Source organism: Aythya marila (genome assembly GCF_965140915.1).
Source record: "Aythya marila genome assembly, chromosome: 20".
In the NCBI taxonomy this organism is placed as follows: Eukaryota; Metazoa; Chordata; class Aves; order Anseriformes; family Anatidae; genus Aythya; species Aythya marila.
Genome location: NC_139061.1, coordinates 3,894,216 through 3,917,393, shown reverse-complemented (window position 1 = coordinate 3,917,393; position 23,178 = coordinate 3,894,216). Strand labels below are relative to the sequence as shown.

The window sequence follows — 23,178 nt, the reverse complement described above, 5'->3', positions numbered from 1 at the left end:
CCCGTAGCCCCTCTCACCCCCCTGACCCCCCCCCCATCCCCCTCACCTCCTCGCTCTCTCCCCGGGAGCCCGCTGCCAGGCGGGACACGCTCTCCAGCACCTCGCAGAACTGCTCCAGGCTGACGGCCTCGTCGCCGCGGCTCAGGCGCTCCTCCAGCCAGCGCACCAGCGTGCTGTGGTGCCGCGACACCAGCGGCTCGGGCAGCGCCGCCTCCCGCAGCCGGGCCGTGGCCTCCCGCAGCCGGCCCTGCTCCAGCAGCACCTCAGCGGGCGGCAGCGGCGGCGCGGGGCCGGGGGGAGCGGCTGAGGAGGAGGCGGCGGCGGCGGCCGGGAAGGGGGAGCCGGGCTGAGGCGCGGCGGCCGCCCCCTCCATGCCTTCCTCGCCCCCCTCCTCCTCCTCCTCGCTGCTGCGGCTGCCCGCCGTCCCCATCAGCCCGCCCGGCTGCCCCCGCCGCTTCTCCTCGCCCTCCTGCCGCCGAGCTGCGGCTTCTTTTCCTCCTCTTCCTCCTCCTCCTCCTCCTCCTGCTCCCGCTGCCTTACTCAGCAACTTCCCGGCCCGGCCGCACCTGTCAGCGCCCGGCCGGCGGCGGCCCCGCCACACTGCCGCCAAGCGCTACCGCGCGCTGTCGCAAAACCGCCCGCCCGCCCGGCCTCGCGACACCCTACGGTGGAGGGAGGGAGGGAGGGGAGGCGCCACACCGCCGTGCGGCGAGGAAAGTGTCGCAAAGCGCGGCCATGTGGAGGGGCGCGGCGGCGGCGGCCGCGCTGTGCCTGGGCGCCGCCTGGCTGCTGGGTCGCGGGTTCGAGCCCCGCGGCCGCCTGCTGAGCGCGGCCGAGCTGCGGCGGCACCGCGGCGCCGAGGGCGAGCCCGGCCTCTACCTCGCCGTGCTGGGACGGGTCTTCGACGTGCAGAGCGGCCGCAAGCACTACGGCCCCGGCGGGGCGTACGAGGGCTTGGCGGGTGCGTGGGGGCAGCCCCGGGGCGGGCGCGGGGCTGTGCGAGGGGGCGCGGGGCTGACCCGGCTCTGGCTGCCCGCAGGGAGGGACGCGAGCAGGGCGCTCGCCACCGGTGATTTCAGCCCTGCGGGTCTGGTGGATGATGTCTCGGAGCTGAGCCCGGCCGAGCTGGCCGCCCTCCGCGGCTGGGTGGATTTCTACAGCGCCCGCTACGCCGCCGTGGGTAGGGACGGGGCTGCGGGAGGGGGGAGCGGTGAGGGGCAGGGGCTGGGGGACGTGGGGCTGTGGTGTGTGGGGTTGTCTGGGGGTTCCCTTTGGGGTCTGGGGGGTCCCGAGCTCGTCCTGCAGGGGTTTGGTGGTGTGGGGGCATCGCTGCGAGGCTCACAGATGGAGGGTGTAAGCCCATCTGCTGGGCCCGCTGGGAAGACGCTCTGGTGTAGTTCTGTCTTTTTTCTTTAAATAATGATTAAAAATAAAAACTAGCCATTTTCTGTGCCTTGCTGCGTTTCCACGTTACGGCGTTAATTGGCCCCCTCTCTCCAAGGGAAGCTGGTGGGCAGGTTCTATGACGAAGATGGGGCGCCGACAGAAGCCCTGCGGCAGGCGGAGGCGGCAATGGCAGAAGGCCTGAGGCTGAAGGCAGAACGCGACCGGCGGCAGCAGCAGTTCCCCCCCTGCAACTCGGAGTGGAGCTCTGCCAGGGGCAGCCGCTTCTGGTGCTCCAGGCAGAGGTAAACTCGGCTCTCCTGCCATTGTGCTCGGAGCCTGTGGAGCAGAGCAGGGCGCTTCTGCCCCTTTGCTTGGACACCCCGAGCTTTGTCCTAGCAGCAGCGGCATGGGAAGATGTCCTGGCTCCTTCAGCCACCAGGCTCTGTAGTCTTGGGTGAGCTCTAGACGCTTCCCCACAGAAGAGCATAGGTTGGTCCTAATCTTTTGAGCGCTGGCAGGGCTGGGATATGGCAGCCCTGGTCCCTTCCACTGCCTGTGTTCCTGCGGCTGTGCTTTCTGGCAGAGGCAGAGCTAACCTGGAAGGAGCAGCAGTGCTGTTCTCTGCTGTGCCAGGTTTAACCACTGCTGCTGTGTGAACAGAGATTTCCTCTGCTGGTTCAGCAGGAGCTGAAAGCCTCCACACAGACCGGAGGAGCACACACGTGCAGGCTTGGCTGGTCAGTGTTTTCAAGCGGGAGGTAGCAGGGAGGAGCTCTGCTCACTGACCTGGTAAGCGAGCAAAAGGAAAATAAATTTTCCTCCTGATAGTTGGCGCTTCCAGGAAATTTGTTTCTGAGACAAACTCTTGTTGCACTGGAAGCAAAATCATGTTTCAGAAGTTGCCACACGTGCACGTGATCCACCTGTTCTCAGGGAAGCAAGCCAGAAATCCCACTGGGACTGCTGGCAGCAGTCAGGCAGGCTTTCTCACCTATCAGGAATCCAAGGATCAACTCATGTTTTTCAGGCTGTTTTGCAGCCCGTCTCACAGGCTATAGCCACAACAGTTTTCTCTTAAAGCTACGTTAAAGTGACTTTGAACAGTCATTTCCTACTTGTCATATTTAGTTGTGTACCTCCCTCAGTTTAGGGACTGCTTTGTTCTTAGCTGAAATCATGTTGCAGACTGCATTGCAGGGTGCTTGGGCTTCACTTGAAGTACACAAGTACACATTAGCACTGCGTACCTTGGGAATCTGCTCCTATACATGAATGAGCCTCTTTGCAGTCTCTGGACTGGGTGTTGTGCAGTGGTCTCTTGTGTAAGAGTTCACTGCATCTTTTTTTAAGCCAGGAGTTAGGGGAACAGGCAGGATTTAGCCTGCGAAGAGACACTATGAAATACTTGGAGAAATAATTGAGGCTTTCTTTGCTTTTGCCCTAGTTCTCAAAATCAGTGTTCACAGAAGAAGGCATGTGGTCATCTGTGAGCAATTAGCTGCCCCAAAAAAGGCATTTTTCCATTAGGCGCCCTGTGCTAAGTAGAGCTATATTCCTTTTCCAGTAATAGAAACAAGGGAAGCAGAAGTTAGTTGCTCCCAGAAGGGTGCGTGTAGCAGCACTGATGAAACCGGGTTCAAGCTGCAGGTTTCTGAAGTGCAGCCAATAACTGGGTATCAGAAGGCAGTGAGATGTTGGGGGGCAAAGTCTACCCCAAGAGTACATATTGTTTATTTGCCTCTCCCAGATGGTCTGTCTTTTTTTTTTTTTTTTTTTTTTTTAACCTAGATGATTCTGTATTTACTGGAAACATTTTCATGGTTTTGAATTGGGTGTTTGAGTTGTAATTGATTTTAATTTTCTGTTTGTAGTGGGGGAGTGAAGAGAGACTGGATTGGAGTCCCCCGGAAGCTGTACAGCCCTGGTTCGAGGGGGACTCAGTGTGTGTGCGTGAGAACTACCGGGCCCCCTTGGGGACAGCCAGACTCAACAGAGCACAGTGACAGAGGTGACCTGGATAACCCTCACCTGGAGGAATATGATGGCTGCCACCCCATGGCCGAGCAGTGCGTCCTGGGTGTGTGACTGAGTACGGGATCTGAGGGCCGTGGAGCCCTCCGGTGAAACGTTGTACTTGGGGTGAGCACTTCCAGCTCTGTTCATTTCCATCTGTGCAAAGGCAGTGATGGCAATTCCGTGTTATGTGTCACTTGATGTAGAGATGGAGTTGAGAGAAGGAAGAAACACATTAGCCAAATCACACAGTTACAGGCTAAAAAATATCAACAATTTTTTTCTTAGTGTTTTGCTTACAGTATTTTTACATCTGGTGACAAACCATAGGATGCACAGCCTGAACTATACTTAAAAAGTGGGTTTCTTGTACAGTCAGAAAACAGCTGCTTGTGTGCATGACAGGGAGGGTAACGTGTTGTGGTTCAGGACAGTAAGGCAGTGAGCACAGGAACTGCTGCAGCAGCACTGGTTCAAGCACAACCACCCACTGTCACTTGAAATGTGCTCAGTGCATCGTAGTGTCAATGCTCTTTCCCAGTCACCTGCTTTGCTCCAAAGAATTTACAGGTAGGAGGGAAAAGCCTCGCTTTCCCCTGCAACTGAGGTACGGAGCATCTAGGAGCTGGTGCGGTTGTCACACATCAGCTCTGCTTATCAGATCCTTGGAATACAGGAGGCAAAGGTCAGAGCTGTATTTCCTCATTTGGTGTTTGTACTAGATAGGGAGCAAAGAAGATATTGAAGCCACCTATGAGGATTGCTGCTTTAAATTAACCTCACCACCCCGACCCTCTCATTCACTGCTTTTAAACTTTAGGAATTGGTAGTTCGAACTAGGCAATAATAAAAGCTATGTAGCAACATGACCCTCCTGCTGTAATTTGCCTCCTGTTTCCATCCTGGTTTATAATCTCCAATTTACGTGTCCATCAGACTATAACCTTGATGTATCCTCACGAGGCCCAGCTCCCTTAAAGGCTGCACATATTTTATCAGAGCTGGCAGAATTTGTTAACCAGTTACTCCCAGGAGAGCAAGTCAAATCATCACAACTTTGTGCAGGGCTGAGGATGAGGGGCCTTGGTGCTGTTAACACAGACTGGGGGGAGGCAGTGGCTGTTTACTGGTGGAATGGGTTGGTGGTGTAGCTGCAGGAGAGGCACTCAGGTTACCTACAAACCCACAAAAATCTGTGCTGTATTCAGCTTTCTCCTTGAGGCAACTCAGCACCTATTTATAAACAGCTGGGATGCATTTATAAATTAATTCCATTTTGAGCTGCCACTACCCCTAAGGAAAATCTCACAAATTTAAGTAATTAGTTAATAAAGTAGTGGGATTATGGGAGGCTGAGCAACATTCCTTAAAATAATCATTGCAGTGACAGCAGGAACCTGTTACAGCACTTTTCACCTGTTGTGTTTAACGAGGCTATAGCTGTCATGGATGAGAGCCATACAGCAATCTAAACATGTACATACTGCATTGTAATAAATGTTTTTTTTTTTTTTAAACCTGGTTCTGTTGTGTTTCTTTTCCACCACCATCTTTAAGATAAGTCCGCTGTGGCTCTTTCAGGATGATGTGCAAGCTCTTACTGCTTGTCACTGGCACGTCTAGGTTGGGGCAGCGGAGCCATCACACTGTTCAAGTCCTCAGTCATCCTCCACAACTCAAGTGCTGCCTTGGGCTTAAGCCATCTGTGGGAGTGGACTGGGCGACTTACTTCATGTAGCAAACCTGAAGGCACTAAAAGTGTGTGAAAGCTGCAGGAAGGGCTGCAGAGCAGTGCTGCTTTGTCTCAGCTCGGTGGGAGCACTATAAAGGTCAGCATGGTATTTGGTTTGGGACACGTGCCTTCTCAGCAACAACTTGCTTTTAAAGGTCAGCAACACAACTGACCTCAAACCACCCTCAAGAATTCATTCAGATTACAAGTGAAGCAAGTGACAAGTGTCTTTTGAAAACACCTCCATAAATTTAAGAGATGCTAAAGTATTAAATATTAAAATCAGTAGGATTTTAAGTGCAAATCACTTTCACAAGCTGGAGTCCCAGTAAAGGTACCAGCTCTGTGGCTTCTTAGCAAGTTTCATCATGTGTAGCTGAGACTGCTCTTATTCTTCAGTAAATAGCACTGAACTGCTGAGGGGAAGGAACTGATCTTAACAGTTACACAAAAATAAGTAAGGCAAGACCGACTTTTAGGAACTGTGTTAGTGTTGCTTTAACTTCCAACATATTTGTCAACCAACTTGAAAACTAATTCACAGCTTACTCCTCTGTTTAGCTGGAACCACGAGAGGAAAAAATTTGTCTTCTACCGGGAATAAGTCATCTATTAAAGCAAACAAGGAGACTCCCTTACTGACCTGAAGTGCTCCAAGATTATCTTATTTCTACTATTCTACTTCAAAAGCTCAGCTAAACTCTCCCGGGGGAGGGAGTTACACAGGGTCAAGTAAACGGAGACAACGCTTAATAAAGCTCACAACACCTCTATTAGCTGTACTTAAGTGTTGTTTTTTTTTTTTATTATTATTAATAAGACTAATGCATCACAACCTCAGAATGTTTTGGTTGGTCTTGCTACTGCTACTTTCCTTTTTCTGGAGCAAAGCGACAGCAATTGCATGCTCTGAGAAAGAGGAGGTGCCTGCCAGTTCTTGACTGAACGCCCAAACAAATGCTGCTTAGAGGCAGCTTGGCTCAGTGTGTCCATTTAAGTGCATCTGGGCTGAGCAGCTCAGTCAGCAGAACAGCTCTGGCCTGTAGGAAGTTGGGATTGTTTTAAGGATTATAGGTATGTCTTCTATAAGGCATTCAAGATGACTTACATGGTATAAACTAGGAGAACACCAGACCTCGTCAGCCAGAAGGACACTGTAGCAGTTAAACAGCATGGGAATAAATACCTAGAATAACTTCAGAACAGAGAATAAGTTGTCATGCCTGATTGGGTGTTGTATCTCTAGCTTTCCTCGTGGGTTGTCAGCCTCAGTAACCATAGCATGGGGCGGGGCAGCTGTCTCCACAAGAGAAAATACTTTCTTAGCAAGGTTTCCACCTCATGATGCATTATCTAAGTATGCATTTTATTACAAGTAGAATCATTACACAACAAAGTAATGCATATTGGAAAAATACATTTTTACAATGACTCCAGACAAACATTGCAGATAAAATGCCGTTGTTCTAAGACTTCCTTTTCTATTCAACAGAGGGTATTAGAAGGTTCGGTTACTTTTTAATCACTTATACATGCTTTGATTGAACGGAGTTTGCTGCAGTATTCAACTCTGCTGGTTAAAGGAAAAAAAAGGAGTTGCCTACTAACATTTGATCTACAAGAAAAAAAATCCAGCCGTGGCCTCCCTTGTTGTTAGGTGTTAATTTATAAGCACTATGTGAGAAGTTGTACAAGCCATTGATCTCCAGCACAGGAAGTCATTAAGGCATCTGTCAGCTTTTAGCAAGCAACTCGCCACGCTCTGTTAGTACCTTTAACACTAACATTCTCACTCCACTTAGTGGTGTGAAACAGTGATTACGCCTTCCTCAGATAGATACACAAATTAAAATTTAAGCCAGACCACATTTTGTGCTTGTATAAAAGTGCTGGATGACTACAATCAAAAGGAATCCAGACTCGGAACAAAAAGCTACATTATGAACTACCACAGACTTTCCATCTAGCCCTGTTGAAGTGCCTTAAGCCTGGTTTGACAGCATCTCTTTCCAGGGACAGAAAGTTTGTTTTCTTTATACCCTTTTGTTCAATGCTTGGCAGACTCAAGTCTCAAGTTATAAGACACCGCTTAAAGACAGCGGGGATAAGAGGGATGGGGTTTTTGGTCACAACTGCAGTATGCTACAAAAAGGAAGTGCATTTGCTTATGGAGCTAGAAATGTGTTGACCACTACTAAATTACCAAGTGCCTCCATTCACATCTGTACTCTGCAGTGGAGCATTGCCAGCAAAACTCCAAAAAGAATCTCAGAGATCTGAGCTTCGGACCAATACTTGGCAGACTGCATAAAGGACTGACCCCACCGGTTGTTTGGCAGGGTCGGTCTCTTTAGCTGGTTAGAACTAGAAGAAGAAAACTAAAATGGGGTTTTGGTTCAAGTTGTGAGGCTTTTCCCCTTTAACTATGACAGAAAGCAAGCTATTGAGAATTGGCTGTAAGGAAACTATCACAAAGGCACTTTAAAAATGATCAGATTTGCTGGATTTAGTTGCTTTGAAATTGATGAATGCTTCAGGCTGTCTATTAGCTTATCAATAACCGTAACTTTCCTTGCAGACTTCAGTAAGAAAGATAAAGCTAGCAGAATATTGGCTGGAAAGGACAAATGGAGCATTAAGTACAGTTTCCCAGATCCTCGTCAAAGTTTCAAGCAGTCTTATTTCATATTCTACTTTTAAAAAGATCAACCAGCCAGCCTTCAAGACACATTCAGTTAAGCTGAATCTTCACAAGATCTGCATTTTTAAAAACATTTAAAAGGCTATTTAATCTGTTGGAATAGAGCCACTGTTCCCTTGAACCTTCCATCAGGGAAGTCACTGAAAAGGTCAAATTTAAGTGCTTTAGCAATTTCGCATTGTGCAGCTTTCCAATTAAGTTCAAGTCCATCAGCTGCAGCCCTGGAAGAACGCTCCTCTATCACTATGTTCAGTCTTTCAGTCACTTACTACTTCACAGCATCGCAGCTCCAAGCCAGGAAGGAAGTTAACGTGTTATCATGGGATGTGTTATAGCCAAGAATTCTGAGGCCTACCACACTCTATCCATCACTATCTTTCATTGCTAGAGACTTGCAGTCAATGGTATTTTGAAACACGGAAAGACATGGACTAGAAGTACAATCTTTTCCACAATCTATTCCACTCAAAAAAAAAAAAAAAAAAAAGCTTTAGCTTGCAGTTTAATGCTTCAGACACCATTATTTACCATCTCATTCATCTCAGCCTAAAATGCAGTTGACAACAAAATGACAGATGCATCATTTATATTAGGATTTGTGTTACACAGACCAGTTGCATTACCCAGGGCGTTCTATTGGAACATGCCAGCAGCAGACATAAAATAGTGAGGCAAATTTGTATTGCATCATCCATTAGTCTTTTCTAGTGTTACAAGAGTGAGATTCCAGTTACAATATCTGCATATTGGAAGATTGAAGTGTGGATCAAATGAAGTTGATGTGAAATTCATTGTGCAAATGACAGTGTTTATACCCTTTCCCATCATTTTTTGTACAAGTTTGAGAAAAACCCTCAGGCAAGTCTCCTATAAAAGCAGCAGTCTGGTTTATCATCATCTCATCTTACTCTTAAGACTGACAAGTCAGTATTCCAAACAGAGCAACGTGTCATCATCTTTTCCATACTGCACACCTCATGTGCCAGTCCATAAGTAAACGTACCAGTTCATGGAACAGAGATGAGGAATGCCAAGTTGAGTCTAAACTAGATTTATCTCTTGGGATGAAAAAAAAAAACACCTGAACATGCCATGTACTTTTGCTTAAGCACACATTTTCTTCTGACAAGCCTTTGCCCACCAAACCACAACCCTGTTTATCAGCAAAGTGATTTCCTGTTTACCTAGAAAATGTGGTGTAGGAGTTTCAGATTCAGCATGTTTAAGAGAACATGACCAGCTTCAATTAAAACACTGCAACTTAATCCAGAATTCTTCCTTCAAGGCCAGAGGCTTTATGTTAATAGGAAACCTCCAAATATGCTCCCACTTGCTGGCAACCCTGCTGAGACTGAACCCAAATTTAATGCTTAAAGGTGCAGCACATTCTACACTGGTAGGGTTATTGGCTCTTCTGCAGCAGTTAACCAGGGTCTTTAAACCAAAGGAAAGTGCTACTCTCCCTCATGGGATTCATAATGCACTTCAGCATTTATTGCTGTATTGCGAGTTAGATTACTCAACCAGTTTTAGTGTTTCTCCATTTAGCATAAGCTTAGGCCTTTCAGCACATTTAAGGTCATTCACACAAGTTTTATGACTTGGAAGGACTAGCAAGGTAGATATGAAAGTGCAACAAGGTAGGCTCTGACAGCTCTAGCAGGTACGAGCAAGAGTATTTACTGGTTAAACAATCTTGCACTTCTCTTGAACATGCTAACACTAATGAGGAGGTATCAAGATGTGGATCTGCAATTCTGACTGCTTTGCATCAGATGTTGTAAAGCTTTCTGTTGTAAGGCCACAATTCTTGAGCTATGCTTAGAACTAACTCCCATTTTTGAAGTTTCTTGAAATGAACAGTGGTTGTAACAGCTCAGCCTAGCTTCACAAGAAGTCTTCTCTAGAGAAAGGGAACGTTAATCTTTAAGACAAAGCAAAGAAAGATACCTGGTTACCCTGAAACTTAATGCCATCTCTACTAAGCAGCCTGAAAGCAACAGGACTTAATAGAGTTGCTCAGTGCAAAGCACCATATCAAGGACAGACCTGTTTTATGTCAACTCAAACACCAGCCTTACATTTCAGCTTCCATACCCCACTGCAACTAGAAGAGGGTCTAAATTCTCTTGTCACTTGGTTTCAACAATCCACTCGAATTCCTAGTGAAGTCTATCACAGCCCAATACATTTACAGTCATACAAAGTCATTTATACCGGAATATATCATAACAGGGTCCTTAATTAGTTGAGTCTATTGCAGAAGACATGTATAGGCCTCCTCTTCCCTATCCAGAGGGCTTGTAAGCACAGCTGCTGTCAGGAGAACTGACCAGGAATCCCTTTGCTTCCACAGCATACTAGGAAACTCCTCCCAGAGTCAGGACATCAAAGCAGATGTTGCAAACTCGAACTGGCTTGTTCAGATCAAATTTTATGATAGGAATCTCCTTTGTTGAGCACTTATGGCAGAGCAGGCGTCCACAGTGTCGGCTGTTGAAAGAAGAGGGGTAGGAGAGAAGTGAGCTCTCCTTGCAGTAAACACCAGGGTTTTATTGCTTGATATCCTTTATCAATGACAGCATCATTAAAAAGGTAGAGTAGCGAGTGAAATGGTATGTTTTTGTCACCTCTTTCAGAGCAAGTCAGCCCCACTAATGAAAATAGGCATTGAAGTCATCTATTCTATTACAGGAACTTTGACATGACTTCTAATTTCCAGCAAATCCAGAGTATTTTAAGTGCACAAACTGCTTAAGATACGACTTAAGCCAGAGCACAAGCTAGACCCAAGTTAACTAAATCAGGGTGGAATAACTCAACTGGATTACTGGTTATACACCTACATTAAGATGGAGGCTTTCTAAAGCACCAGAAGGAACAAGCCTAGCAACATTTGGAATGGGAATCTGTTTCCTCGTAAGCACAGCAAGATGTGTCACACATTACCAGTGATGCTTTCTTGTTGTGACTCCAAATTTGGCAGTGCATTCGTAGCAGTTGGAGCCATCACACCAGGGAGGTTCTTTTGTCAGCATATCTGTTAAGAGGTAAAAACGTAAAGGCAAAATGGGCTCTGACGCCTCCTAAGTATACTGTAAGATTAAGGGGAAATTTCCCACAGCTTTAGGTAATACTCAGTATAATTGATTCACTTGCAGTAGCTGCCATCTTGTTTATTGAAGATGTAGTCACTGCGATGAATACAGTACAAGTTATAAAGCAGCATCTAGCTTTAAGCTACATTTGACTACTATACCAGCCAGCGTTCCCTGTGAACATTGCTTCATTTTTCTGGAAGGATGGAGAAGTCTGACAGGGCTGCACTGGACAATTTCTCAGTTTATCGTTAGAAAATGAGTATTTCTACCTCTCATTTAAGCACTAGAATACTCAGAAGTTCAGCCTGTCTGGAATTAGTGTCATCTAAATCAGCTGTCCAGAGTTCTTTTTCTTTATCTAGGAATCTCAGAATCGTAAGCTAAACCACCTTCCAACCATAGCAAGCAGTACTTACCCAGTAATCTAAAGAGAAGCTGTTTTGTAGCAACTTGGTAGTTGAAGATATTTACTCCCTGATTATTGTTAACTCCAAGACGAGCTCCAGCTCTCACTATTGCACGGCACAAATTAGCATTTCCCTTCATATAAGCCAAGAGAAGCACTGAAAAAAATAAAAGCCAGGCATGTCAGAGCTAATGGAGTGGAGGTAGTGTTATTTTACTTAGTCCAGAACAGGAGAGTTTCAGCGCAATGTTTGCATCTTTCTGTATTTAACATACTACTGCCAACTAGTGCAGCTTTAAAATGACATACCAGTAATATGACTTGAGTGACTTTCAAGCTTAATAGCCGTTCAGTCGCACCTACCTGTGTTTCCTTCAGCATCAGGTTTGTCTAGAGGGTATTCTGGCATGCACTCCAAGAAGAGATCACAGATAGCTGCTGCGTTATCTTTTCCGTATTGTCCCAAAATATGCATTGGTGATTGGCCTCTGGGGAAAGGAGTTTATTATCTCAATCAAAGTCTGTTTGCAACTACAGTTACTCATCCAACTAGCCATCATCTTTTAGAAACTGGTTCACACTTAAACAATGCTACACTTCACACATATACACCTCAGAACCTCATATACAGCTGCCTACTTTATGCATGCCAAGAAGGAGTTAATATCTATACTGTTTACACACAGCATTGTCTGTGCACTTCACTGTGAAAGTGGTGTACAAATAAAAACAAAACATTTGGCTTTGGTTATAGAATCGTAATATCCTGAGTTGGAAGGGACCCACAAGGATCAGCGTCCAACTCCTGGCTCCACACAGGACATCCTAAAATGTAAACTGTATGTCTGAGGGCATTGTCCAAATGCTTCTTGAACTCTGGCAGGCTTGGTGCTACGACCACTTTCCTGGGGAGCCTGTTTCAGTGCCCAACTGCACTCTCAGTGAGGAACCTTTTTCTAATATCCAACCCAACCCACCCCTGTCCCAGCTCCACACCATTCCCTCGGGTTCTGTTGCTGTCCCCTGAGACCAGAGCTCAGCGCCTGCCCCTCTGCTCCCCTCGTGAGGGAGCTGCAGGCTGTCATGAGTCTCCTTTTCTGTAAGTTGAACAAACCAAGGGACCTCAGCTCTTCCTCATACATCTTGCCCTCTAGATCCTTCACCATCTTTCTTGCCCTTTCAGACACTCTCTAGTAGTTTTATGTCCTTCTCATGCTGTGGTACCTAAAATTGCATGCAGTACTTGAGTAAAACAATCACTTCCCTCAATCAGCTCACTATGCTATATAGTATCCACTCACACCAGCACACATTTTAATTAAATCACTCTTTTAGCCTATTAAGACTACAGTAGTTACCTAACATTAAAGGCTTCAGCATCTACATTGCACTCTGTGAGGAGGACCCGGATATTGTTTAGACGGCCGTGCATTACTGCCAGATGAAGAGCTGAAAAGTAGAAGAGAAGCTTCAAGAATTTGCGTAGTTCATGTCAGCAGTAATTACACCCTGATAAAATTAAGTGGTCCCTTTCTACTTCCCCACCTCCCCTCTCCAAAGCTCCTTCCACCAGCTTTGATTTCTTGGATTTTCCCCTTATTCTTTAAGAAGTGAGCCCATTCAATGGGCTCTTTCTACCAGCAGGAGACATTAGTAGCAGGCCTACTGAAGTTTTGTACATCTACTTGTTAAACTTTAGAAATTTACCATTGTTTCCATTTTCATCTACAGCTGCAAAGTCTACTCCGTTCTCCAGAAGGACTGAACAAATTGTGGGCAAATCTTGCTGAGCTGCTAAGTGAAGAGCAGTCTGACGATGCTTTGTCAGTTCATTCACCTGGGCACCTGCAAGCAGCTGTCAAGATGCAAGAAGGAGTATGTTCAATGTTTTCAGGGCTATGAGCCAACATTTTCTTTCTGAATGAAGCCCTCAAGACTTCACTGCACAGAAATATTTCTAGGCCTCCACCCAATATACACAAAAAAAATATACACTGAGCTGCCGCATCTTGTGTACACGTTCTGATCTGCAGCAACTGTAAAGTAAGGTTCCTGCTTTACACTGAGCCACATCAGTGACTGCTGTAAATCAAACGTATTCATACAAAAGCCAGTGATGCAGCTCAGCTGACAATCTGAGCCAAGCTAACTTCATGCAAGACAGAGTTCTGCTTCAGAAGTAGCACCACCCTCAGCTGACTTCTCCAGCCTATAAGCAATCTGCATTAAAGCAGAATATGTATTTCTAAGCAGAAGGGAACAGTGATTCTCCAGTACATACCAAATTACGCACAATGATCTCTGAGCCAGCTTGTACAGCCAGGTGGAGAGGTGTGAGTTTGGATGCATCCTGGACGCGAGAATTTACATTAGCGTGTACACTTATCAGGAACAGCACACTCTCAATGTCAGAGTTCTGAACAGCTACATGCAGAAAATTTCGGCCTTTGTTATCCACCTGTGGCAAAGAGGACAAAACAAAACCCCTGTTATTTCTGTAGAACAGCAAAGAGTTATGCACAGAACACACTTCTACCAAGACGTACAATACTTACTCCCTCTACCTGATGTAAACTGTACTCCTGTTCCTTTTGCTGCTTGGCATTAGAGACTTACTTATGTCACTAGCAAACACACTGAACTAAGAAATTATCAGCTGCATGGGCTCACTCTAGTCTGCTTCAAACCCCTTTATTTCTAGTTTAACCTTGTCATTTCTTGACAACACACTGGAGAGTATTACAAGCAGCTTTTGTAGCTATTTTGTAGCTACTAGCTTTAGTACTAAGTATGGAGCAACAGTTGATGATAAACTCAATTAAATGAGATGAACTTCAGTCAATCTGGCAGTTACTGCAGAAGGAAGCAACACACAATTCTGCCACACTAATGCAAAATATGCTCTTTTTTTGGCTAAATGCCAAGGGCATGCTGTTCATCTTTGTCCTGAGCTGATGTTAAAGCATATTCAGAACTGGCTGTGTATGTGATACATCTGAAACATGGATACAAGAGCTCCCTAAGCACTCTAGTAATCACTAGTAATTAAACTTACAGTGTAGGAAGAAATTCCTGAACAGCTGCCTGAAGTGTCACACTAGAAATCTGAAGATACAGTTGGAGGTTTTCCAGTTCATCAGTGCAGTGTTAACACATATTATTCAATTATTACAGGACAGTTTGTTTTGGATAGCTTTATAAGAGCTAGGTCATACACTGTGATGTGCTATTACAGAAACAAGACATGCGAGTAGTTAGAACTTTCTCCTCATATTCCTCTGCCCGTACCTCAGTTTAGTACTGACAAGGTTTGATGAAACACTAACCCTCGACGTTCTCACTCGCACATAGCATGTGCCTATCTAGTTTCCTAATAAATCCTGCCATAGAAAATTGAAGTTTGGCAAACATTGTGACATATAAAGCCACAAAATGCAGCAGAACTTGCTTGTGGAATGCCTGTCACTGTAGACTTGTACAGCAAGAAGACCAGTATGCTTTAAATGCTCCCAGTTTACCTGTTCAGCAGCTCCTGGCTCCCTCTTCAAAATTGCTTCAGCCGCCTTATTATTTTTATATGTCATCGCACATGCAAAGGGAGTCATTCCTTGTCTGTCACGCACATTTAGCTTAATTTCTGGATGTGAAATCATAAGCTGAATTATAACATTATGTTGATTGCTAATGGCGACATGGATTGGAGTTCTTCCTTCTGCATCCTAGAAGGAGACCATGAAGTTTATTACATGAAGATGCAGCAATAAACAAATCTTTCCCATGTCTGAAAAACAAAGGAAGCTTTTTGCTTAGTTCTTGTGACATACCCAGTAGCCTTCAGCTGGGACAGAAAGCACTTGCAGTGGGAGCTCACATCCACAATGTGAGGCAAATTGGTATTTGCTCCTCCAAATAGGCTGACCTCAATCCCCTGTGTTATGTAGCCTTTTAAGTAGCTCAGGGTAACTTTTCCCATGCAGTCAGACATTTTGGGAGCAGAGATGAGCATACATTCATGACAGTAGGCAAGCATTCTAAGAGAATGCTTTAAACTAATATTAGTTATTTTTATGTTAACACCTTATATTATTAAAAATTTGTAGATTTTATTTTTAACTGAAAGAACAATGTACAAAAATAGCATTAGATTCTGAGGTATCATTTCCATACATTCACCAGATATTTCCCCGGCTTGACTCTCAGGCACTTGTGCTAAGTTTTCTGAAAGAAGCTTGACACTTGGAAGTTCACTCACTGAAAAATGTTAAGTGTTCGGCATGTTTGTTATGCAAACAGTACAGTCTATCAAATTCAAATAAGGCCTTTAATCATTTGCATCAAGAAAGAGTTTACAGCCACAGCAACTTTGTGACTGTTCTGTTGCTCTTTAACGCCACTTTCAACAGCATCAGCACCTGGAAATGCTACAAATTTATTTCTTTTGTTGCGATTTGTCTAGCTTCTATTTAAGGACTACTGTATGATCAAGAATTCTGAAGTGTAGCTCACAATTGCTTCACCTTGTTTTATTTGATAGCAGGAAATGCTTCCCAGATAAACTAACAGTCCAATATTCTGGAGTTTTATACCACAGCTGATCTAATGACCAGTTGCTGCAGCATACAGCCCTACTCCTACCCTTCATTCACACTAAGAACAGAAGAGTCCAACTTGGATCATAACATCACAAAAAAAAAAAAAAAAACACACAAAAAAAACCCCTAGCATTGTAAGTTTTTTTGTATCACTGTTTTCCTTCACTATGGCTTCCTGAAGGAACCATACATGTAGACAGATGACTACCAGACCTGGTAACAAGGGACAGGAAAAAAGCAGAACTGCAGCCAGTCCTTGCACTAGCTCAGTCATAGCAGTAGGCTGTTCTTTGTCTATGAAGCAAAATACACAGGTAAGGGAGATTTGTTTTCACTGTATTGAAGTTAAAGAACCAGCTTCAAAGAAACTGCACCATTTTAATACGTACCTGAGCATTGACATTGGCACCAAACTCTAAAAGGCACTGGATCACTTCTTCTAGACCCCAGCAGGCTGCCAGGTGTAGGGGCGTCTGTCCATCATGAGCTTCTTCTTCTCCCTCTCCATTAGGGCCTGGCTTTCTGGGACTGTTCACATCACAGCCACTAAGAGAAGCACAACACAGTCAATTTAATACATTTCATCTTGACTTAAACAGTTCCAAACAAAGGTCAGAGAAAGATTTCCACAAGGGCTGATTCAGCATCTGCTAACACATCCTATATAAACACAAACTCCTACTTTTAATTTGACTCATCATCAAGAACATGACAATTTAGATAATATTATGTGTCTGTGTCTTCAATACTAGTCAGAATTCCATAAGTGCCATTCACTCACCAGAAGTCTAATGAAGCACACACCTGTTACTGACCCAAAATAGCATTCGATCACATTAGGAAAATAAGTACAAGCACATTAGAAAGTTTGCATTTGGGAGGGGGAGGGGAAAGGTAGGGAGTGTCTGACCTGCGAATAAGAAAGCATGCTATTTGTTCACTGTTTTCATCAATAGCTCTATGAAGAAGAGTTTGTAAGCATCCACTCGGTCCTGATCCCCAGCAGGTGGAATCACAGCCATGTCTAACCTGGAAGGAAAAGCACAATGAAGCAAGTGAAGTTTTCAATATGAAGTAGTAGGAGTCTGCTGGAGATAACATTTATTAGGAGTCATAAGGAAGTTTGACTAAGTTTCCTCCTGGATTACATCTGAATAGAACCTAATTTTAAAAGGAATAAGGGTGAGCCTCTAAAGGCCTTGATGGAACTTTAAGATGCAATAAAGTCCAGGTTCGTAGATGTTCCGTTTTATTCAAGAAGCTGGTCATTACACAAGCCAGGCATGCTACAGCCTGATGCTTTTGGTAAATCCTTTATCTGTTTTGCAGCATCAGGAATCCAGATGGCTTATTCTATGTTATTATAGCGGCTGTGAGGTATTTGGGTACGTAAGCTACAGTGTTTATAAAAGATTACCTGAAAAAAAGGAACTTCTGGTGAAGGAAAACCTCTAGAAGTTAAATAGTATAGGACTACTCTGTTCTTTTCAGGCATTTGAATTCATTTCTGCTGGTGAGACACTCAAAGAACATGACTAAATTAAGTCAACTAACAGTCTTACCAGAGTTGACGCAATATCTTCCAGGTTATTTTCTAAGGCAAGCCACAAAGGAGGATTTCCTTTTTCATCTGGCACAGACATATCTGCTCCCCTGGTACAAATAGCATCAACCACAAGAGGGAGCTGGTTTTTTATAGCTAGCTGTAATGCAGTTTCTCCATCCTGTGTTCTGCAATAGGTATAGTTTAAAGCATGTTACTACCCCATTAAAGAGTTAGATCTCTGTTACAGTAAATTCTCTGCTTTTCCAGTAAATATCTCCACATTTTTATTTTTGCTGTGGTAATATGTTTAGTCAGGCAAACCTACCATGTTAGGTTTTCACTGCAGCTATGTAGTTTACCTTTTTTTCCCCCTTTAATAGCAAAGGAGTGACTTCTAAAGTTTGAGAACCGTGTTAAGGTTCTTGGTCTAGAGTTACCTTCCTTTCCTTAATTACAGCCATTGTTTGAACAGAGTTCCCTTTACCTAACATCACAGAATGTAACATGTTTATCTGCACTGTGGTAACACTTCAAATGGTTGATAAATACCAACTGTTAAAGAACTGAAGTTAGTTAGCCCTATTAGGCAGTTTGTCCCCTTGACACTCATTAGGCATAGCTAGCCAAATTTCAAAGACTGCCTGTCGGTCATGTAAGCACATAAACGTTTTGTTAAGTCTAGTATCAGTTGTCTAGAGATACTCATGAGACTAGTTCTATCTGAACTTTGTTGTTGGGACTACATCTAATTAGTTTAGACTGCAGAACACATGCAGCTCCAACAAGCTGGCAAATAGATGAGACTACAGTATGAGCAGATAGTATAGATCAGACAGTACCATGGCTCTAGGAATTGAGTCTGTTACAGAAGATTGTAGTCTACCTAGAGCCAAATTTCCCTCTGCAGCTTCAACTGGACTGATGGAGCTGTATGTAGACCCATGTTCACATAGGATCCCCAGCATTAACTAGTGCCATAAAAAGGGTCATATCCAGAACTGTGCACAAACAAATTTCAAAGGCAAATTTCAAGCCTCTATATACAATCTTAGAATACCCTGATTTGGAAGGGACCCACAACAATCATCAAGTCCAACTCCTGGCTCTGCACAGGACCACCCAAAGACCAAACCATATGTCTGAGAACACTGTCCAAACACTTTTTCAACTCCAGCAGGCTTGGTGCCCTGACCACTTCCCGGGGCAGCCTGTTCCAGTGCCCAACCACCCACTGGTGAAGGACCTTTTCCTAGTGTCCAGTCTGAACCTCCCTTGACACAGCTTCATGCTGTTCTCTTGGGTCCTATCACAAGTCAGCATGGAGAAGAGAGCAGCATCTCCCCTTTTGCTCCTTCTCGTGAGCAAGGCAGTCATCATACCTGCTGCTAAATATATACCCTGTTCAGTGTTGTATCAGTTAAGATCTTACCTGACATTTATATCTGCCTGATGTTCCAGCAGGAAGAGTGCACTCTTACTATCCTGTCTCTGTATTGCCATATGCAGTAGAGTCTGTCCGTCTGACATCGTGTCATTGATGGATGCCCCAGATCCAAGCAGCTGAGCTGCTATTGTGTGCATGCCTGAAGAGTTACAGCTCATTAGTATTTTGCCTTCAGTTCTATAAAACAGACACCCTCTGAAGCATAAAAAATAAAACTTCAAGCTTTCAGTTTCAATAATTACAAAAAAGTGATGTATTGAATCAGCGTAGAACCTACTAAAATACACACACATGAGCTAAGCCAACTCATGACTCTACCCAGCTTAAAAATGCATTTACAGACCTGTCAAATACTGGTTACTGATTCCTTTTGGCCTTGCTTTAAGAAAAAAGTTATGGTATGATACACAGATTCCCCGTTAGTTTTGCCAACCTAAACTTAATATGGTCCTCCACGACCACACCTAGCATAATAATACTTCATACCACCTCAGACTTTTGTCCAGCAATCATATTAGCTTTTAGTATTACGTTCATAAGCCATTCACATGAATATTATTGTATTTAGATATTTAGCTTAGTCCTTCCTTACCTCACAGGTGGATCAGGACAATGTTAAGGATAAAGGTATGTTTGTTTCCTTTCATTGGAAATGGAAGAAAAAACAAGAGCCTTGAGAGTAAAGATGTTTGTTACACATGGATGACATCTAGTACTTTTGTGCAAAGCACTTCATTAAGCTTTCTGCCTCATCTCTTAAGCCCAAGATATGAGCAGGCATTCCCCACACAGCTACTGTCTCCAGCTCAGTAGGACCACACTGATCCAGTGGTGACCACACAACCACTCTCATATGGGCATAACCTAGTATGGTAGAAGCACCACTTGTCTGCAAACATCTGTTTTTCCACAAAACATTCCCCTTCACATTTCAGAGAAGAAAATCTTCTGAAGTTGTATTCCAAGTTCCATTCCACTTCACAGCTACTTAACGTAGCTCACCTTCCCTTAGTGCTAGAAGCTGGATAATACATTAATGTTGACCTTTACAGAGTTAACCGTGAAGAGACAATATAAATGGATACAAATGAAAACCACCGAAAGTTTGCAGTGGTACAATTCTACACAACTTCAAGTACAGTTGTAGGCAAGAGGCTTCAGGCTATCCCCTGCTGAACAAGTGAAGCTGTATGGCTGGAAATCTATTGGCAAGCCAGATGTGAACATCATTTTAGAAGCTAAACAATCATCTAAAGCTCTCCTTGACAGCTTTTCATTAGCAGCACAAGCCAGGCCATGAATACACAACAACCACTGGCTTGTCCCAAAAATCTCACTCACATCATAGCTCCTTCATCATAGTAAAGTTTATCTATCTTGTTCGATAGGCACATACCTGTCCAAAGAGCCAATCCCAGCACAGTCTGGTCCCTCGAGTCCTTTAGACTAAAGTCAGGAATGATTTGCAAGTTATTGGTAGCATGAAGAGCATTAGCTAGGAAAAAAAAAAAAAAAAAATCATTCCATTAGAGCATTCTTGTATTTGACCTGCAGTTGCAGACTGAAGGTTGCAAGAGTAGCAGTGTCAAATTTTGAAGTGCCATAGAATCATTTAGGTTGGAAAAGACCTTTAAGGTCATCAAGTCTAACCAACCACCTAACACTAGAAGTCCACTGCTAAACCATTTCCCTAAAAGCAGAATGTTCCTTTAGTCAGTCATCTTGAAAGATCTCTTCCTGAGCAAGTTACTTTCAATTTCCTAGGTGCTAATGTTGCTTGTGAAGACCAATACTACCTAATCTTAACACTTATACTAAAAACCATCCAACATTCTGACTAAGATGCTTAACCTGCTTCCCTTGCTATCTGTTTCTAAACAGACACTTACCCAAAGCTCTGAGAATGAAGACCTCACTGTAAGCTATACTGCAATATGGTGGCAGCATCTCTCCTTCTCAGCTCCCTGGGATGGAGGATATTCTCCCCAATTCACCTATTCTCTCCAAATGCCATCTCTGGTAGGAGATAAAATTAATAGCTGAAGCAAGGTCTATTTCACTTCCTGGTGCTGTACAGGAAAAGCTGAACTAGTAGCATCTAACAAATACCCCAGGTCCCTTAAGTGTAGAACTGTCATCTACCAGTTTTTCAGTATTTGCAACTCAACTCTGTCTCAGTTCTAGTACTACTCTGTACAAAACCATCTTACTGAGAATTGAAGGAGGCAGAAGTCTCACCACAGAAAGATGCCTTTATCTGTATTCAATTCCTGCATTTACCTGAACCATATACTTGGACAAGGAGAGAAAGGGAATCTCAGTTGTACAGTCAGAATACAACCTGGGGCTAAAATTCAAGTCCGTTATGTACAGTGGAAAGTTTGGAGAAATCAGTAATAGAGACTATTAAGAGCAAGTTAATTTTCTAGTCTCAACAAGCAGGCGATTTGAGTTTTAAGACAACTGTTTAACCAGTCTTGTTAATTGTTCTACTTAAACAAGGTTTACAGGAAAGCATGTTTGATTAGTAGCTTGTCGAAACACAGTTTAGATGGCATCTTGACATACCAATATGCTAAAGCATCAATATAGTTTGAACTAGTAAAACTTTACCTTTTTGTTCCAGGATGACTGATACCACATCTGGGTGATTGTGAGCAATAGCCATGTGAAGGGGAGTTTGCAGATAAACATTCTCTGCTGTTGGAGAAGACGCATCCTTCTGACCATGCGCTGCTTCAGCAGTCTGGATGTTTGGATTGGCTCCTTGTTGCAGAAGTTCTGCTGTCAGGTTTGCTAGGCCATGCCTACAGGCAGTATGCAGTGGTGTTTCTCCCTTAAACAAACGGGGGACTAGGTTAACAGCTGGAGAAACCAGAAAGATAGCTTTTCAACTACTATGCCCACAAATGGGTGTGAAAAAACTTAAGCGCTAGTAGTTGAAGCTTTTTCAGACCTTCAGCTACGTGAGTTAATGTATACTAAGGACTTTATTACAACAAGCATTGAAGAAAGTTAAACTTGCAATGCTGCTAGAACAGTGCTAGAACTGTTATACTACAGTTGTCTGATCACTAGTAAATACCTGAAAACCTGCAGAAGGCTCAGCAGATGTTTAAACTTGCTTTAAGCTAGGGTTAGCAACAAAGATCTCTGCCATCTTATTTGTGAAAGGAAATAAGTGAATTTTCAGACAGTCTAGAAGTTTCTGTTTTTACCCATTTGTTTTGGTGGTTGACTTTCGCTCCATGAGTTGCTAGGAAAAGAGAAGCTGCCTCATTTCCTGCACCAGCTGCCCTCTGAAGCAAGCAGTTCCCTAAAGAAAAACACAAATACTATTAGAGTACTATTGCAACCATACCTTGACACTAAAAGTGTTAGTTAGCACATTCCCCACTACCTTAAAACATTGAAGCTTGAAGCCAAAAAAGAAAATCCTACCTGTTAGTAATGCCTTTGAAATGCTGGACTGTCACATACACTATTTAGTAGTTACACATTTTGAAACTGTAAAGAGGACGTTAGGACCTAGCAAGGAGTCCAGATTTTCTGTCACTTCCTGCAGGTCAAGTTCTGCTCACAACCTGTCAGTGTTGCTGCTCTGGGTAAAGATATTACCACCTACCCATGCCATTCATTACGCAGCAATAACCGTCAAAACTTCATTCAGCTCCACAAACGTTTTTGCCTAGTTCCACGCTATTTGGACAGGCTGGAGTAATTTGGACCACAGAGTGCAGCCAACACTAGGCAGTTAACTCACAAGCCTTCCACCTACACGGGAATACAAACCTCTGTTTTACCTGTTACTGTGTCTGGAGCATCTGTATTGCTGCCTCGTTGGATCAGCCTTGCTGCAAAACTGTTCTCATCGAACGAAGTTCCATTTACAACAGGGGCATCCTCAAAAGGGTTTACAGATTGATCAGACGATACAGTGATATACTGAACCGCAAGCCACAGAGCTGTGCTTCCCTCATGATCCTTCAGCTCCAGGTCTAGTCTAAAAGTAAGAGTTAATATTCCTCAACTTATGCCTTAGAAAGTGGTCCCAGATGCTGCTTAAGTTTCAAGTGTCTGAAAAGCTGTACTAGTTTATTCAATACCTCACTGACAACTTCTGCTTACTTAAAAACTTCCAAAGTAACTGGAGCTACAGTAGGATTTGTGAATACTCTGAAACAAGCAAGATGCCTTTTATTGACTACAAAATTTAAGCCCATGACTCTTAAGAGAAGTGTGGTCTTGCTAGATTTG

General features: G+C 44.0%; 3 protein-coding genes across 4 annotated transcripts in view; 1 reads left to right on the top strand and 2 right to left on the bottom strand.

The window, feature by feature from the left end:
- The window catches only part of ZZEF1 (zinc finger ZZ-type and EF-hand domain containing 1), a 59,487-nt gene extending 58,957 nt beyond the window's left edge, over positions 1-530 (bottom strand). For both annotated transcript variants that reach the window (XM_082776033.1, XM_082776034.1), the window contains exon 1: positions 47-530. In XM_082776033.1, coding sequence (XP_082632159.1) covers positions 47-430 — 384 coding nt within the window. In that variant the 5' untranslated portion in view covers positions 431-530. The remainder of the gene's footprint in view (positions 1-46) is intronic.
- A 205-nt stretch (positions 531-735) lies between these two features.
- CYB5D2 (cytochrome b5 domain containing 2) lies at positions 736-5,479 on the top strand (the record flags this gene model as incomplete). Its single annotated transcript, XM_082776600.1, has 4 exons — positions 736-961; positions 1,040-1,180; positions 1,502-1,688; positions 3,258-5,479. The coding sequence occupies 4 exons, from the start codon at positions 736-738 to the stop codon at positions 3,469-3,471; spliced, it is 768 nt and encodes a 255-aa protein (XP_082632726.1). The 3' UTR covers positions 3,472-5,479.
- A 999-nt stretch (positions 5,480-6,478) lies between these two features.
- Positions 6,479-23,178, bottom strand: part of ANKFY1 (ankyrin repeat and FYVE domain containing 1) — a 33,456-nt gene continuing 16,756 nt past the window's right edge. The window contains exons 10-25 of the mRNA XM_082776115.1: positions 22,725-22,924; positions 22,140-22,237; positions 21,535-21,757; positions 20,318-20,416; positions 18,907-19,060; positions 17,494-17,662; positions 16,842-16,960; positions 16,321-16,477; positions 14,858-15,058; positions 13,621-13,797; positions 13,047-13,194; positions 12,698-12,788; positions 11,703-11,827; positions 11,350-11,496; positions 10,782-10,872; positions 6,479-10,325 (exon numbers count right to left, since the gene is read on the bottom strand). Of these exons, the coding sequence (XP_082632241.1) occupies positions 10,193-10,325; positions 10,782-10,872; positions 11,350-11,496; positions 11,703-11,827; positions 12,698-12,788; positions 13,047-13,194; positions 13,621-13,797; positions 14,858-15,058; positions 16,321-16,477; positions 16,842-16,960; positions 17,494-17,662; positions 18,907-19,060; positions 20,318-20,416; positions 21,535-21,757; positions 22,140-22,237; positions 22,725-22,924 (2,332 nt within the window). The 3' untranslated portion in view covers positions 6,479-10,192. The remainder of the gene's footprint in view (positions 10,326-10,781; positions 10,873-11,349; positions 11,497-11,702; positions 11,828-12,697; positions 12,789-13,046; positions 13,195-13,620; positions 13,798-14,857; positions 15,059-16,320; positions 16,478-16,841; positions 16,961-17,493; positions 17,663-18,906; positions 19,061-20,317; positions 20,417-21,534; positions 21,758-22,139; positions 22,238-22,724; positions 22,925-23,178) is intronic.